Source organism: Thunnus thynnus, chromosome 7 (genome assembly GCF_963924715.1).
Source record: "Thunnus thynnus chromosome 7, fThuThy2.1, whole genome shotgun sequence".
In the NCBI taxonomy this organism is placed as follows: Eukaryota; Metazoa; Chordata; class Actinopteri; order Scombriformes; family Scombridae; genus Thunnus; species Thunnus thynnus.
The window spans coordinates 35,184,286-35,201,358 of record NC_089523.1 but is presented as its reverse complement, the minus strand read 5'-3'; the positions used below and the strand labels follow the sequence as shown (position 1 = coordinate 35,201,358).

At 45.0% G+C, this 17,073-nt stretch overlaps 2 protein-coding genes across 6 annotated transcripts in view; both read left to right on the top strand.

Annotated features, from left to right (window-relative positions):
* The window catches only part of wdr62 (WD repeat domain 62), a 28,873-nt gene extending 16,676 nt beyond the window's left edge, over window positions 1-12,197 (top strand). For 2 of the 4 annotated variants that reach the window (XM_067595715.1, XM_067595713.1), the window contains exons 17-34: window positions 1,184-1,295; window positions 1,889-1,952; window positions 2,028-2,147; window positions 2,229-2,329; window positions 2,454-2,506; window positions 3,518-3,772; window positions 3,965-4,032; window positions 4,176-4,333; window positions 4,498-4,611; window positions 4,696-4,807; window positions 4,946-5,018; window positions 7,502-7,568; window positions 9,797-9,916; window positions 10,350-10,518; window positions 10,625-10,872; window positions 11,082-11,150; window positions 11,485-11,579; window positions 11,762-12,197. In XM_067595715.1, the coding sequence (XP_067451816.1) occupies window positions 1,184-1,295; window positions 1,889-1,952; window positions 2,028-2,147; window positions 2,229-2,329; window positions 2,454-2,506; window positions 3,518-3,772; window positions 3,965-4,032; window positions 4,176-4,333; window positions 4,498-4,611; window positions 4,696-4,807; window positions 4,946-5,018; window positions 7,502-7,568; window positions 9,797-9,916; window positions 10,350-10,518; window positions 10,625-10,872; window positions 11,082-11,150; window positions 11,485-11,579; window positions 11,762-11,983 (2,220 nt within the window). In that variant the 3' untranslated portion in view covers window positions 11,984-12,197. The remainder of the gene's footprint in view (window positions 1-1,183; window positions 1,296-1,888; window positions 1,953-2,027; window positions 2,148-2,228; window positions 2,330-2,453; window positions 2,507-3,517; window positions 3,773-3,964; window positions 4,033-4,175; window positions 4,334-4,497; window positions 4,612-4,695; window positions 4,808-4,945; window positions 5,019-7,501; window positions 7,569-9,796; window positions 9,917-10,349; window positions 10,519-10,624; window positions 10,873-11,081; window positions 11,151-11,484; window positions 11,580-11,761) is intronic. The other 2 variants (XM_067595714.1, XM_067595716.1) reach the window with 2 other exon arrangements.
* Window positions 12,198-13,206: 1,009 nt separating this feature from the next.
* arrb1 (arrestin, beta 1) overlaps window positions 13,207-17,073 on the top strand; it is a 51,966-nt gene continuing 48,099 nt past the window's right edge. For both annotated transcript variants that reach the window (XM_067595711.1, XM_067595710.1), the window contains exons 1-7: window positions 13,207-13,714; window positions 14,476-14,533; window positions 14,633-14,714; window positions 15,677-15,750; window positions 16,318-16,569; window positions 16,795-16,860; window positions 16,975-17,052. In XM_067595711.1, the coding sequence (XP_067451812.1) occupies window positions 13,459-13,714; window positions 14,476-14,533; window positions 14,633-14,714; window positions 15,677-15,750; window positions 16,318-16,569; window positions 16,795-16,860; window positions 16,975-17,052 (866 nt within the window). In that variant the 5' untranslated portion in view covers window positions 13,207-13,458. The remainder of the gene's footprint in view (window positions 13,715-14,475; window positions 14,534-14,632; window positions 14,715-15,676; window positions 15,751-16,317; window positions 16,570-16,794; window positions 16,861-16,974; window positions 17,053-17,073) is intronic.

Sequence of the window (17,073 nt, the reverse complement as noted above, 5' to 3'; positions counted from 1 at the left end):
AAGCTGTTTTACCTAAAAAATCAATATTTCTCCGACAATGTTTGGTGACCACCGGACTTCCTGGAGGGGCTGTTAGCCGAGCTGCTGCTAACGTTTGTCCAGTTTATTTCTCTGATAACTTAAGATCCAGACGTCCAATGACTAAAATCCTTCTTCCGGCTAAAAGATATAGTTAAAAACCACCTAAATTTATCATGAAAATGTGGCTTAAAACTGAATAAAAGTCCATTTATAACAGTTTGTGTGGAACAACCACAACGCCGATGTATTATCTTGTATGTGTGTAAGTTACTCTTTGGTAGACGCCATTGTAGCGGACAAACACAGCGCCGCCGTATGCATCTGGTGCGTGTTTACTCTTTGGTAGAGGAGGTATGACGCCATCGACAGGCGACCAAATGAAATACACAACATATATAACACAGGTCTAGTTGTTTCTAGACATTTAATGTGGAATGATGTTGTATTATTCTCTCTACCTTCATGTGTTGTTTATGTTTATTTTCAAGGTAACCTGCTGTGTTTTGTCCTCTTGACAGACTTGCAGTGCAGCGTCTAGAGCAGGAAGGTCTTCATTAGAGTAACTCACTAGAGATCAGCTGCTCAAACCTGCCAGTTATTATGACGCTGAGATTAGTGAGAAACATATAAAATAAAACATGAAAGAAGTTTTTAGGTCTGATCTGACTGTAAATGTAACACTGAGTTGAGCTGTAGAGAAGATCTACTGAGATCTACTGAGATCTACTGAAGGAACCACGTCTACAACCTGTTGATGAGTTCAGACTGTTCTTCCTCGCTGTGAGGTCGACGACCAACCCTTCAGCAGCCGCAGACAAGCTGATGAACTTATGTTGACTTTGCTAAAGGGGGGGGGGGGGGGGGGATCTCTTTAATAGATGGTGCAGACTGGACGCTGTACGTTCTTATTGATCTACATGAGGAGAAGCTGCTGGATGATCAGTGACTGTAAACAAACAACCACAGAAAACTTCTTACAGCTCATTTTTATTTCCTTCTAAACAAGTTCAGAGTTAATAATCTGTTCAGATGTGACTCTGTTAAAATCATCAGTAATGTCAACTAAAGTTAATATCTGTGTGACTATAAATCACAGTGTAGAAGTTGTGTAAGTGAAAGGTGAAACCAGGTGTGATATGTGTGGTGATGTGTTTTCTCTCAGGTTCACATGGATCCGTCGGGGTCGTTCTTCGCCACCAGCTGCTCCGATAAAAACATCACCGTCTTCGACTACGAGTCAGGAGAGTGTGTCGCCACCCTGTTCGGACACTCCGGTGAGTAAATCCAACTCGCCCGGACGTACAGACACAGTTAGCTGCAGGCTAGCTGTAGGCTAGCATAGCGGAGCATTTAGCAGCTAAAAGAGAGAAGAGAGTGAATGATAATGTTGCTCCATAAATAATCAGCTGTTTGCTGATGATGATGATGATGATGATGATGAGTTGTGTTTCTGCTGGAAAGGAAACATCAGTAGTTAATAAACAGAGTTCAACTGTTAGCTGATGTTATTAGACTTTGTCTCTGTGCTGTGATGCACTTTAACTCCTGACTGAACATTATTAATGACGCGCACCGTCATCACTAAAGGCAGGAGAGAGTTAGCTGTTAGTTAGCTTAAGTTAGCTGCTAAGCTAACTGCCGAGCTAAAGTAACTAACAGCTGTGGGATCAGTGAGACGGTTGCTAATAGAAGGAGAGAGCTGAGGGTGGTTGAACTAGCGTAAGTTTAATGTCCACAGTGATGAAGATTATAACAACAACAGCAACACGCTGTCACGTTAATCACAGCAGGTCAGCTCCTGGCTGGAGTCTGAAGCCTGAGCTGAGAAGATGCAGTTGAAACATGATCTTCCTCTTTGTTTCCTCAGAGATCGTCACCTGTATGAGGTTCAGTCAGGACTGCAGACACCTCATCACCGTGTCAGGAGACAGGTAACCTCCTCTCAGCCGTCTGCTTGTTGAGGAAGACCTAAAGAACCGTGTTGACTTTGTGTCTGTGGTGTGTAGTTGTGTGTTCGTGTGGCGGCTGGACTCTCAGATGACCAGCACCATGAGGAAGAGGAGGGGCCTCCAGAGACCCAAGGCCGCACCTGAAACCTACGGCGGCGGCAAACAGAAAAACATCAGGTGAGGAGGAGGAAGAGGATCAGGAAGGTGTCGGTCTGCAGCCGGCGGGTGATGTTTGAAGATGATGTGTGTTTGTTTCAGGAGGGAAACCTTCATCACGGTACCGTCCTCTCTGCTGCCTCACACGGAGGAAGAGGAGGAGGAAGAGCTCAGGACTCCGGCCAGACTGGACTCTGCTCAGGGTGAGGAGGAGGAGGAGGAGGAGGAGGAGGAGGAGGAGATTAATGGATCAGACTGACTGTCAGCTGACGTGATGGTGGGAGGAGCTCTACCTGCGTCAGGTGACTCTTGTTGTTTGTGTTGCAGAAGCTCAGCTGCTCCAGACCAACGGGAAACTGCCCATGTGGTTCAGAAAACTGGTCAGTCTCATGTTCCTGTTTGTTTACTGATCCATCTGCCAATAATCAATCAGTCTGTTGATTGATCTCCTTTGGTTTCACTGCTATGTTCAGGTGTAGTTAGATGTGTGTGTCTTCAGGTACAAGTACACAAGTATTATGAGCTTGATGTAGTTACAGTATTGCAGTAAAAGTACATAAGTATTATGAGCTTGATGTAGTTAAAGTATTGCAGTAAAAGTACACAAGTATTATGAGTTTGATGTAGTTAAAGTATTGCAGTAAAAGTACACAAGTATTATGAGCTTGATGTAGTTAAAGTATTGCAGTAAAAGTAGTGGTTTGGTCCCTCTGACTGATATATTATTATTATATATGACATCATTAGATTATTAATAGTTTATATACAGTCGGACCAGCAGTCAGCAGGTGTAAATAGTTTCCAGGAAGTTGTTGTTGGATCTTTACATTTTTCAAAATAAGACCAAAATGTTATTTTCTATCTTTGTGACCAATCAGATCACTGGAAATAAAGCGTCATCGTTCCTACAGGATCCCGACATGGACAAAAGTCCAGAGTTACAATAAAGTGACGAGTAAAAAAAGATCAATATATATTTTTATAGATCAGTAGAAACATTTTATTGTTTCGTGTTTCTGGTTTTAAATCAGAGCTTCTAACAAACGGAGATCGTTTACGACACTAAACACATATTTTAATAGTTTAATAGTGATTTTACTCTCTGATTCATCGCTGCAGTCAGAATAACATCAGACAACTGTGATGAAAACTGCAAATAAACCTCTTTCACATGAACGAGCTCGTTATTGACGACCCGCCTCTTTCACTGTTAGACCAGAGTCACTGAGCTTCATAGTTCTGGTTCTGGACACCGTCAGGCTCAGTGAAGCCAGAGAAGCAGAAGCTCCTGGATGTGTTGAACAGGCCTCAGGTGTCTTCAGGTGTCTTCAGGTGTCTTCAGGTGTCTTCAGGTGTCTTCAGGTGTCTTCAGGTGTGTGTTGTGTGTTCAGCAGGGTCAGGGCGGAGCCTCCACTGCTGTCCAATCAGACGCCGACCCTGAGCCTCGTCAGGTACGGAGTCGGTGGACGGAGCAGCTGAACCCTCTGACCATCTGCTCCCACTTCTCCCCGAGTCCCACCAAGAGCCACGAGGAGGACGAGGAGGAGGAGGAAGACTTCCACCCTCAGAGTCTGGACAGTCTGCTGGGAGAGGAGGAAGAGGAGGAGGAGGAGGAGGAAGAAGAAGAAGATGGAGAGGAGGAGAAGGTGAGACCAGGTGTTACCAGACCAGGAGCAGGTCCAGCGTGTAGACTAGATGACAGGATGAGGCTCGTCTACATGTTACACTTAATAACTTCATAAATGAGGCCACCAGGTGTTATCAGATAAATGATGTCAGAGCAGGTGAGCAGCAGAGGATGATGGGTAACGTTCTCTGTTACTGCGTGTGATGTGCAGGTGCTGCAGACTGCAGGTGAAGACCGGAGCAGCTACATCCTTTACCCCAACATCACCAGCGCTGACAGGTGAGCCTCACCATCATCAGCTGATCATCAGCTGTTCACCTTCACAACAACAACAACAGGTACACAGGTGAGAGAGAGGGGGGGGCGGGGCTAAACAGATACAGCTGAATCCTCTGTGTGTGTGTGTGTTTGTGTGTTTTCAGGGAGTTTGATGTTCAGGGTGTGACTGATGGACGGCCGTCTCTGACCTCACTGGAGGTCAGAGGTCAGGGGGCGGGGCCTGTGTGGAGCAGTCAGTTGAGTCCAGACTCCGCCTGCTCCGAGGGGTCGGCAGGAAGTGTGGAGCAGCAGCAGGACGCCGGTCAGTGTCGCACGTTTACACAAACACCCGTCTGTGACGATACATTACTGCTCCAGTATTCAGCTTCACATGCAGCATGTGATATTCATGGTGCAGTTCCAGGTGTGCAGGTGTGCACGTGGGATCAGCAGCAGAGTGTTGTGAGGTTGTTTCTCTCCCGACAGACACCGACTCTCTGAGTCAGGGCAGCTCGGTGGGCAGTCTGGGTCTGGAGGACGACGAGGACAGGAACTCTCTGAAGAACCACTTCGACACGCTGTGCTGCAGTCTGTCTGATGGTATCACTTCCTCATCATCACTAATGTGTTGACTCTGTCACATGACCTGTAGGCTGAAGTCTGTGTGACCTTTTGACCTTTCAGAGAAGTTTGATACTGACGTACGGACTCTGCAGCCTCTCGAGGAGAAACACTTCCTGAACCCTCGACTCAGCATCTCCACCCGCTTCCTGTCCCGCTTCCAGGACCGAATCAGGTCAGTTTACCCACAATCCTCAGGGCCCGAGGCTGTGACTGGTAGAGCGGCTCGTCCGCTAATCACAAGACTGTTGACGTCTTTCACTTCACCTGGTTGTCGTCATGGTGATAACTGTTCATACTTGCTGTGTTTTAGGACGTGGCGAGCTCCGCCTCCTGTCTCCATCCCATCCAGGATCTCAGAGGAGAGCAGCGTCAGCAACACATCGGTACGTAAACACACCTGAAACACACCTGAGACACACCTGAAACACACCTGAAACACACCTGAGACACACCTGAGACACACCTGAGACACACCTGAGACACACCTGAAACACACCTGAGACACACCTGAAACACACCTGAGACACACCTGAGACACACCTGAAACACACCTGAGACACACCTGAAACACACCTGAAACACACCTGAGCAACACTAAATAGACCTGAAACTAGAGCTGCCGCGGTTACGGCATTACCACGGCAACACAGTCACATCACGCCCACCGTAGAGTCGAGCTGATCACCGCTGAGCGACGAGACATCAGTTATTATCTGAGGCTTGACGGAGATGACGAAGACGTTTAGAGACATAAAGATGGACGTTCAGACGACAGAGCGAACGAGAGAGAAAGTTGGTCTGAATATAAGAGACACGTCGTCTTATGTTCTAGACAATTATGTGTTCACAACATCATCTGATGTAAAGCCAACTTCTAGACGGAGTGCTGCATTATGGGTTGTTTGTAGCATTAATGTTGCTAGGCTAGCCAGTGATGTACAGTCTGTTTATAGTGAGTGTGTTAGAGTCAGTCAGGCCTGAAAGAGTTTCTGCTGCAGGGAGGCTGAGCAACACATTTCTCTGTTCTCCATTTAGCATCGTCAGGCTAGGCTAACCCATTGTTGCTAACTTTGGAGCTTCACTTTTCCAGCGGTTGGTGAAACAACAGACGTGACTTTTCTTGGTTTTGAGAAGCTGCAGCATTTATTAACTGACAGGCTGTCGTCTGTACTGCACGTTTACTGACACACGACGCATCTGCTGCACAAACAGAATATGTCAAGCTGTGACAGATGATGATGAGTTATAAATGCTAACTGCCAGAGAAAATAAGTTCAGGAGAGTGTGAGGATGCAACTATACTGTGATGTAAAGAGAGGAGGGTCATCTTGTAATCAGTCGCCTTATTTTGGGCCAAAACGGTATTTAGGAACCAATTATTTTAAAACATCTGAGATTTAAATGATTATTTTTTAATGGAAGTTACAGCGATGGTTTGAGTGGGTTCACTAATTTGTGCAATAAGAAAAAATCAATACTGCAGCAGCTCTACCTGAAACACACCTGAAACACACCTGAGACACACCTGAGACACACCTGAGACACACCTGAAACACACCTGAAACACACTTGAAACACACCTGAAACACACCTGAGACACACCTGAGACACACCTGAAACACACCTGAGACACACCTGAGACACACCTGAGACACACCTGAAACACACCTGAAACACACTTGAAACACACCTGAGACACACCTGAAACACACCTGAAACACACCTGAAACACACCTGAGACACACCTGAGACACACCTGAAACACACCTGAAACACACCTGAAACACACCTGAGACACACCTGAAACACACCTGAAACACACCTGAGACACACCTGAAACACACCTGAGTGACACAAAACACACCTGAAACACACCTGAGACACACCTGAAACACACCTGAGACACACCTGAGACACACCTGAGTGACACAAAACACACCTGAAACACACCTGAAACACACCTGAAACACACCTGAGTGACACAAAACACACCTGAAACACACCTGAGACACACCTGAAACACACCTGAGACACACCTGAAACACACCTGAGACACACCTGAGACACACCTGAGTGACACAAAACACACCTGAAACACACCTGAAACACACCTGAAACACACCTGAAACACACCTGAGTGACACAAAACACACCTGAAACACACCTGAGACACACCTGAAACACACCTGAGACACACCTGAGACACACCTGAGTGACACAAAACACACCTGAAACACACCTGAGTGACACAAAACACACCTGAAACACACCTGAAACACACCTGAAACACACCTGAGTGACACAAAACACACCTGAAACACACCTGAGTGACACAAAACACACCTGAAACACACCTGAAACACACCTGAGTGACACAAAACACACCTGAAACACACCTGAGTGACACAAAACACACCTGAAACACACCTGAAACACACCTGAGTGACACAAAACACACCTGAAACACACCTGAGTGACACAAAACACACCTGAAACACACCTGAAACACACCTGAGTGACACAAAACACACCTGAAACACACCTGAGTGACACAAAACACACCTGAAACACACCTGAGTGACACAAAACACACCTGAAACACACCTGAGTGACACAAAACACACCTGAAACACACCTGAAACACACCTGAGTGACACAAAACACACCTGAAACACACCTGAGTGACACAAAACACACCTGAGACACACCTGAAACACACCTGAGACACACCTGAGACACACCTGAGACACACCTGAGACACACCTGAGACACACCTGAGACACACCTGAAACACACCTGAAACACACCTGAGACACACCTGTGCAATACAAGATGTACTGTTGAGTGACTAAATGTTTGTGTTCAGGTGAACTCGGAGTCGAGCAGAGAGGTCACTTCATCAGAGTTGACTTCAAAAGAAAACAGCAGCAACGGTGAGTCTGCAGTGTTTTTGTTCTCTTACAGAAATAATATGAAATCAGCTGTGAAACAGGAAGTCAGCAGGTCGTTCAGGTGTGATGTAATTGAGGGTTTCGTTCCATCACTGCGGCTCCTATGATTTGCTGCTCAGTAACCATGGTAACGTATTCAGCAGAACTAGCAGGCTATTTGTCGAGCTTAATTTAGCTGCGCGTCAAAGAACATCCGACGGGCGGAAACAGTCCTCAAAGAACGGTTCCATCAGGCGTCTTTTCACACTCGCATCACTTTCGTCACGTCTGTTCGAAGAACTTTTACAAAAATCTTTCAGTTAATCCCCGTTTTCTTCACGGTCACCTACATTTCATTTCAAAGCTCAGCATTTATAATGTAATAAATCAGTGTTCCACCACTGCCTGATGATGAAGACTCCTTTATATTCTTCATCTGGTTTGTTCTGCTGCTGCTGAGAAGAACAAACTCTAGTTTTCTCTTCTGGACCATCGACTGTTCTGGACTGTTAACGTCCTCCAGCCTGGTTCATGTTGACCAGTGGAACCACATGACTGGTCTCATGTTGTCTCTGCTGTTTACTGTCAAACAATATTAGTGATTAAATTCAGTGTAAAAGTATTTTGTGTTGGTTAAATGTCTTCTAGGAGTTTTAGATGTTTTTATCTTTATTTGTAATTCAGTCAACTCGCTGTTTGTCTTCAGTGTTGAAACAAAAATATGAACTTTAAACCAATAAGAACATGAAATAAATCACTAATCAAATCCATTAATAATAATGTTTTCTTCCTTATTGTTTGTTTTTAGTTGTTTAGTATTTAACTGAAGAATGATCATAACTTCGACTCCATGAGGACGTTGAGTATCTGAGGTGGAAACCAGTCCGAGCAGCTGGACTGGTTCTGCTCCGCCGGCAGATACAGACCAGTTCAGATCAGATAGACTTCATGTGTTTCCTGCTGATGTTTCATCCTCCAACACAAAGCCTTTACTTCACTTTTTACTTCCTGTCAGTTTCATGTTTCACATGTTTTTCTTCTTCCTGTTTGATCAAAACTTTCTGATCAGAAACTTTAGTCTGTTTCAACTGATCGATCAATACGACCAAAATATCAAGTTTAAATTTGATTAAAAGCTTGTTTGGGGATCAAACAGCTGTTCACTGCTTAAACACAGTAAAACCTGCCGGCGGCTCAGTCAGTGTCGTCCTGGAAACATTCTCCATAGTTCTCATTTCACAATAAAATCAACCTGGAAATAAAAACACAAAATAAAAGTAACAAAAAAGAACAAATAAAGAGAATCTGATGATTAACTTAAACTTCATCAGACGAAGAAGAAAGTTTCTACAGACAAACGGAGTCAATACATGATCAGTACCGGTCTACACTGACGGCCTCACCGTCGCTCCTCCGCTCCGGCAGCATCTTGCTGTCAGTTCACTGTGGGCGGGGCTTAGCGCTCCTCGCAGCACGGAGCGCAGCGGTGAACCAGGTGAAGCACTCGAGCTGCTGACGACACTCGTTACGTTACTGCAGGTGAAAAAAAAACGTTTTGGGAGTAAAAAGCAATTAAAAGTAATTTAATCCAAGTTGTCTGAAAAAGTGGGCGTGGTCTTCTAATCAGGGTCAACATGGTATTTATATTTAACAAGAATGTCTCTAAAACACATTCAGTCCCTCGAACCATAAACAACAAGAGTTAATAATAATAGTTCAGATAATAAAGACGGGATCTCTGAGGTCTGTCTCACCCGACCAGAGAAATAACAGATCCATAGTTCTGATCAGAACAGGTGAGGCGGGAAAATCACCTGAATCCTTTAGAGACAATAATCACACAGAAACATCTGCAGGAAGGAGATTCACAAACAAACACATAGAAACACATAGAAACCTTTAGATTGTGTTCTTATCAGCTCCACTAAACGTTAACTGTCAGTCAGCTAATTGATTAACTGCAGGATTCACTGCTGGCTCATAATAAATAATAAATAATAAATAATAAACAATAAATAATAAATAATAAACAATAAACAATAAACAATAAACAATAAATAATAAATAATAAATAATAAATCTATCAGATTCAGTAAAGATCAGAGGCTCCAGGACGTTTCTCTGAGGAACATCTTAAAACTTTATCAGAGCAGAGACACGATGTTCAGTGTGTGTGTGTGTGTGTGTGTGTGTGTGTGTGTGTGTGTGTGTGTGTGTGTGTGTGATGACAGTGAGGAGCAGATCTGTCCTCCGTCGGAGAACTTCCTGCATGATTTCCCATCAGCCCCTGCGTCGCCCAACACGCCGACGGCGCACTGTGGTGGTCGTCCAGTGCAGAGAGACTCTGGGAGGTGTGTGTGTGTGTGTGTGTGTGTGTGTGTGTGTGTGTGTGTGTGTTTGGACACCCGGGTGTTTTGGTTGCAGTTTTTTCTTTCTGTTGCCACGAGGTGAAAACATTTCGGGGTCAGAGGTCATCATCACTCTTTACTTCCTGTTAAAGGATCCAAAACAAAATGATCATGTTTACGAGTCCTTTGTGTTCACTGCAGCTGATGATCAGATCAAAGATCAATAAGTGATCAGAGAGCTTTCTTTATGTCTGAAAACTCACCTGTCTGATGACAAACTGATTATTGATTATCTGAACAGAGCTCAGGTGAACTTTGACTTTCAGGTTACCATGGAAACCTTGTGAAAATACAAACATCAACCTCTTTCTACTTATTGCTCACTTGTTCACCTTTGACCTGAGTGTCTACTGTCTGACCTGGTTTCTTCAACCAGACGTCACCTCCAGGACTCCGGCGGTCCAGCAGGGGGCGCCGCCGCCGCTCCGATCCTCGGGAATCACAGCCAGCCAGGACCCCCCCTCCTCTAACACCTCCACGTCCCAGGAGGAGGACAAGGAGAACGTCTCCAGCTCCTCTGACCTCCACCTGGACCAGACCAGCAGGTAACACCTGGACCCGCATCAGCGAACATACAGACGGACTCCAGAGAAATGAGAAGTTGAGAAGGTTTGACAGTAAATGTCTGTCTGTGTTTAATGTTTCCGTCAGCGTGTCTCAGGTTCCTGCATCCAGCCCGCAGCCGCTGGCCACGCCCCCTGTGAGGTCACCAGGCGGGAGGTGGAGCGTCAGCAGCGTCGAGGAGACGCCGACCAATCAAAACCGAACCCTGATCCTCGACCCCGCTCCCTCCGTCACCCCCGCAGCCACGCCCACGCCCTGTGATGTCATCGCCTCTGACATCATCACCAGGCAGGCTGATGGTCCAGGACCAGAGACCAGGATCCAGACTGATCCAGGTAGTCCAGAGAGGAGTGTTTCTGGGTTTAACTTAAAGGTTTTATTTCCTGTTTCCTGTTAACTTTGCTCTAAACATGATTATTACATCAATCATTCAACACCGGATCCATCACGGCGACTAAACATCTGATGAGCCTTCAGATCTTATTATTTATATTTATAAAAGTCAAAACAGAAACGTTTGTATAAATCTTTGTTTGGGTTTCAGTGTCAGAGCTGTCGGAAGCCCCGCCCACCTGCTGTCCCCTGTCACAGAGGCTCCGCCCCCCTCACACAGGTAAACAACACCTGCTGACCCCTGTCACAGAGACTCCGCCCCTCGAACATCAGAGGAGGAACTTTTTACACAACTGGTGGGAAAATAGCGGCCCGTGGGCCAAATCTGGCCCCCCAACAAAAATATTCGGCCCCTGAAGAAAAACTGAACTTTTAATATTTACATCAAAACTTTAACGATCATCCATCAGGCTGCACTTTCACCTGGAAGACGATGTTCTACTAATTATATTCTTCAATTAATGAATAAAAGTGTTAAAATGTTTAACGATGTTTCCTGTAGCGCCACCTGCAGGACGAACTGCATCACTGATCCTCTGGATGTTTGTTTCCAGGTGAGGCTGACGAGGCGTTCAGTCTGCAGCGGTGTCAGCAGGTCGCTAACGAGCTGAGACAGACGGCCAGACACGCCGTCCACCTGTACAGACAGGTGAGAGCACCGCTGTGTAAACAGGAAGCAGCTTGTCTGATCTTTTTGGCGTCATGACGACACGTTGAAACTCAGGATTATAAAACATTTTAGCTTCTTCTGTAATTAACGAGTTGTTAAATTAGATGAAATTGTTGTTATTTTGTGTTATTTCTTGTTTTTAACGCTCGTCGGTGCTTCAGCTCGGCGAGCGGCAGACGCAGATGTCGTCGGTGCTGCGGGAGGCGTTTGATGTCGTTCACCTGGACCTGCAGGCGGTGCTGCAGGGGGACGGGCGGGGCGGCGGGGGGGGCGGCGGCGGTGCCCCCTCTGGTGAACTGGAGGACGCCAGGACGACGTCTCTGCTGGAGAAATACTCAGAGCTGCTGGTTCAGATGACCCAGAACAAACTGAACCGGATCTGATCCAGAACCGGTCGGTACGGAGGCTGAAAAAGGACAAAATTCACTTTAATGTCAGCTGACGGATCTGATCTGCTTTATAAACAAAAGTATTAAAACTATGACGCACCTTATTTGTTTTTCTGGCAGAAACGTTACGTGTTGTTTTAAATCACCGTCACTGTGTTTGTACATAAACTTTTATTTGTTTCTTAATAAATGTTCTTTGTGTCTTTTAGACGTCAGTATTTTTTATTTCAGACTTAAATGTTTTAATTAATAAATACAAACTTTATTCAACACTGTTGTTAACAATTTATGTCATAAAGTCAGAACAATAAAATGTTTTAAATGTTATTTATCTCCTACATTAATCAAACCTTATAGAAATATTTTATTTGATGATAAAATATAATTTATAATACTCTCTTGTCTTGGATTAAGTTATTATTATTTATCTGTATAGAAGCTGAAATAAATACATAATAAATACATCACACTCAGAAAAACACAAGACTATAAAAGTCAAGTTTTATTAAAATAAAATGGAAAAAAAAAAGATATGTATAAAAGATTCATATATATATATTTATATTTAATAAAATAAAGTTCCTTAATACACTAAACAATAATTTTTAAATTTGTGGGTTTTTTTATTTTCAATAGATTTGATTGATTGTTCTGAAATCAATATCAGTCTGTAGTAATAATTACCATAAAATTTATCATTTATTATAATGAACTAATCGGTTTTATCTCATTTCTGAAAGGTGAAAAAAAGAAAAGATGCAACTTAAAGAGTATTTATATATTTTATAAAATGAAAACGTCACGAGCTGCAACATGAAACTGATATAAACTTTATGATTATGATTTTATTCTTGGCAGCGTTGATCCTCCGTACCTGTAACTGCAGCTCATCAAATAATGTTAAACTTTTAGACTTTAATTATCAATCAATCAATCAATCTATTGATTATTTCTATAGCACCGAATCACAGCAGACGTCTCCTCCGGGCAGGTCGAGCAGGTCTGGACTCTTTAATTTACGGAAACAAAATTAGTTTTTCAGTGAAAACTTGAAATATGTAGAAAGACTTTTAGTTTCCTTTGATGTCGCTGACAGGTGAGACCCTCAGGGGGCGTGTCCTGCATGGTCTGTTTGTTTGTTTGCTTGTTTGTTTCCTCCTCGGAGTCAACAGGAAGCACGGTGAGTGGGCGGTGATTGGCTGAGAGACCCGGCAGCTGGCCGCGTGGCCCCGCCCCCGTCAGAGTGACGAATCTGAAGGGAAAAAAGTTGAAAAACAACAAAACAAACAAACATCAGAGAAGAAGAAAGATCAACAACATGGCGGCGGGCGGAGGACCGGCTGTAACAGCGAGCTGTGTGTAAACATCAGGCCGGCCTGAGAGCGTCTGTTCGCGGGGAGACCGCATGAAGCAGCCCGGGCTGCGAGGCGAGCATCAAGGCCGCTGAGACCGTCAACACCCGCAGAGCCATGACAGATGCAGCCGGAGAGACCGAGCGGAGCGGCCGGGGGCAGGCTCCGGGAGGAGACGGTCGGTCCCCGGCTCCGGGAGGAGGAGACGGTCGGTCCCCGGCTCCGGGAGGAGACGGTCGGTCTCCGGCTCCGGGAGGAGGAGACGGTCGGTCCCCGGCTCCGGGAGGAGGCAGTTGGAAGAGACATATCGTCCGTCAGCTGAAGCACCGAGACCTGAACCAGCACGACATGTTCCAGGACCTGATCCGCTTCTGTACGACGGACAAGTATCAGTTTGATGTGTTTGAAACTAGAGATTCATGTTTCAGGCAGCAGAAAGTTGAACTGCTTTCTGATCACTGAGCTTTAACAGCTGCACTGATTTCCTGTCTGCGGGTTCTTTGGTTTGAAGTCTTTTAAAGGTTTTGGAGGTTTCTGGTTTCTGAACTTCAGTATAAAACTTGTATGAAATAGTTTCCGGAGTTTGGTTGAACTTCAGTAAATGTTTAGTTATAGTTTGTGTGGAAGCAGGTTGAACATGTTGCTGCAGGAGTTTGTTACCTGCAGACATTCAGATAAATCTGAGTTTTTACACATGTAACCACACCCACCAGTGACGTCACAGCACCCCGACACACCACATCCTGGAGTTCACCTGCTCATCAGAAGTCAACCAGCTGCAGAGATGTTCAGCGTCTCAGACAGGAAGTTAGAAATAACCACATGTTGTTCCGCTTCCTCTGTGCGGTGACTCACGTAGCAGATCGGTCTGCTGCTGCTGGTGGCTCATCTGTTCCAGGTTCACGTCACATGACACACACGAACAAACTGCTGAGAGATTACAGCAGTAACAACAGTGATTTGTTTGAATGGAGTGTGGTTGAACTCCACAGAGTTAATCCTTATTTCTCCGTGTTTTTGAGGTGAACCAGGTGTGACGTCTGTGAGCCAAACTTCATTTAAAAAGTTTTAATTGTGTTTAATCACCTGATCAGGTAGAAATCAGCATCTGATTGTCTTTTATTTTATTTCCAGACACTCAGCTGCTTCAGAGAACCTGTCTGACTAAAGGGATCCTGAGCTGCTCTGTCAGGTAACTCACCTGCAGTCTGTTACTACCTGAACACAGGCACCTGACCTCTGACCTCTGACCTCGGAGGTAACTGTATGTGTGTTTGTTTTGTGTATCCAGACAGCCCTCCTGTGACAGCAGCAGCAGCTCCATCTCCTCTCTGCTCCTCCAGAACGACCAGCTGAAGAAGACGACAGGCGAGGTCAGAGACACACCTGATGACATCATCACGTCATGTGATGCATTTTAAAAAGTGCTTCACAAAACATAAACAAGAGCTTTTATTTATCACTACAGCCTGATTACCACACCAAGCGAATGAACATTAAATAAACAAACAGTTTATTAACAGAGAAAAAGGTTTTAAAGCAGATTTTGAATGTTGGAGGCGAGAACGACCTCGTTTACACGACGTCGTCTCGTGTCAACAATCAGCTGATCTGCTGATATTCACACAACAGCAGAGAAACTTTACTCTCATACAGTGAAGTGATGGAAAGTAACTAAATACATTTACTGAAGTACTGAAGTACAGTTTAGAGGTACTTGTACTTTACTTGAGTATTTCCATGTGATGCTACTTTCTACATGTCAGAGGGAAATATTGTACTTTCTACTCCACTACATTTATTTTACAGCTTTAGTTACTTTTCAGATGAAGATTTGACACAATGGATAATATAACAAGCTTTTAAAATACAACACATTGTTAAAGATGAAACCAGTGGTTTCCAACCTTTTTGTCTTTTGACGTCTTACAAAAAGCAGTGTGTAGTCGGGGTCACATTTCACATGTCTATGAGTTGTTAACAGCTCCACCAAATAGTGATTTTTCCCTCTAAACTTCTCACATGCTTTCATTTCAATAAATGTTCAAATGATCCAATATTTCAGCAAAAATCAAAGATTAGAGAAAAAGTCCAAAAACTGAAAACAGATTTGTGTATCAGAACTTTGTTTTTTCTTCTTTCCTCTCCCTTTAATCATCTCACCACCCCTCAGATTTATCTGCTGACCCTTTGGAGGGGCCCGACCCCTAGGTTGGGAACCCTTTGGAGGGGCCCGACGTCATGTGATGGAATGAAAAAGCATAAAGAAACAGGATGTGATTAATGTTCTACCTGTATGAGAAACGTTGACACAGATCTGATTGGTCTGTTGCAGTTGGCCTATCAGCTGCTGGAGCTGCAGCAGCAGATTCAAATCAAACAATGTGTCCTGGAGGAGCAGCGAGCCAGGTGAGTCTCACACACACACACACACACACTCACACACTCACACACACACATACACTCACACACTCACACACACACATACACATACACACACATACACACACACACACTCACACACACACACACACACACATACACACACACACACTCACACACACACACACACATACACACACACACACACACACTCACACACACACACACACATACACATACACACACACACACACACACACACATACACACACACACACTCACACACTCACACACACATACACACACACACACTCACACACACACACACACATACACATACACACACACACACACACATACACACACACACACACACACACACACACACACACACACACACACACACACACACATACACACACACACACTCACACACTCACACACACACACACACACACACACACACATACACACACACACACACACACACACACACACACACACACACACACACACACACACCTGCAGCTCGCCACTTATTTAGTCACTATTGATGATTATTGATGCTGATGACGTCTCTCTCTTACCGGTCAGGCTCGGCGAGGAAGAGCGTCGGCTGGCGGGTGCGTTAGATGTCCGTCAGGAGCTGCAGGGGCGGGTGGAGCGGGTTCAGGAGGAGAACGGGGCATTGAAGACGGAGTACGACGCCCTGCTGGAGCGACAGAGACGGGCTGAGTCGAGTCTGAGGGAGGAGAAGGTGAAAGAAGGACACCTGCTGGAAGACATGATCCACCTGAAACAACAAGCCGCCGCTCGCATGAACAGCCGCAACGAGAGACGCTCCAGGTACCCGAACCCGAAAACAAGAATGTCATTCATCTGAGCCGGCTTTAACATCCAGGAGAGAAACTAATCACTGTGTTTCAAACCGTCCACCTGTTCATTCGATTCACACGTAAAAACACCTGACGGCTAAATATCTTCTCCGGTGGACGCGAGAGGAACCGGCGCCGTGACAGACGTCAATCTGTTGAGTTTCTGATGCTAACAGTGATTTCGTGTTTTCGTCAGAGCTCGAGAAGCTAACCTGAGGAAAGAGCTGCAGACGGCTGCCAGGTCAAAGGTCACCATCGACAGGTAAGACTCATGCAGGTGAGCTTTCAGTCCTCAGACCTTCATCAGGTAGAATTCATATGAATGAGTTTATTACTGATGATGATGATGATGATGATGAAGTGTTTTGTGTTTCAGCTCGTCCAGCGCTCCGACTTCCAGATCAACGTCTCCAAAGAACGAGTCCACCGAGAGACAACACACCCGCCTCTTCAGGTGAGAACACACCTGTGTCAC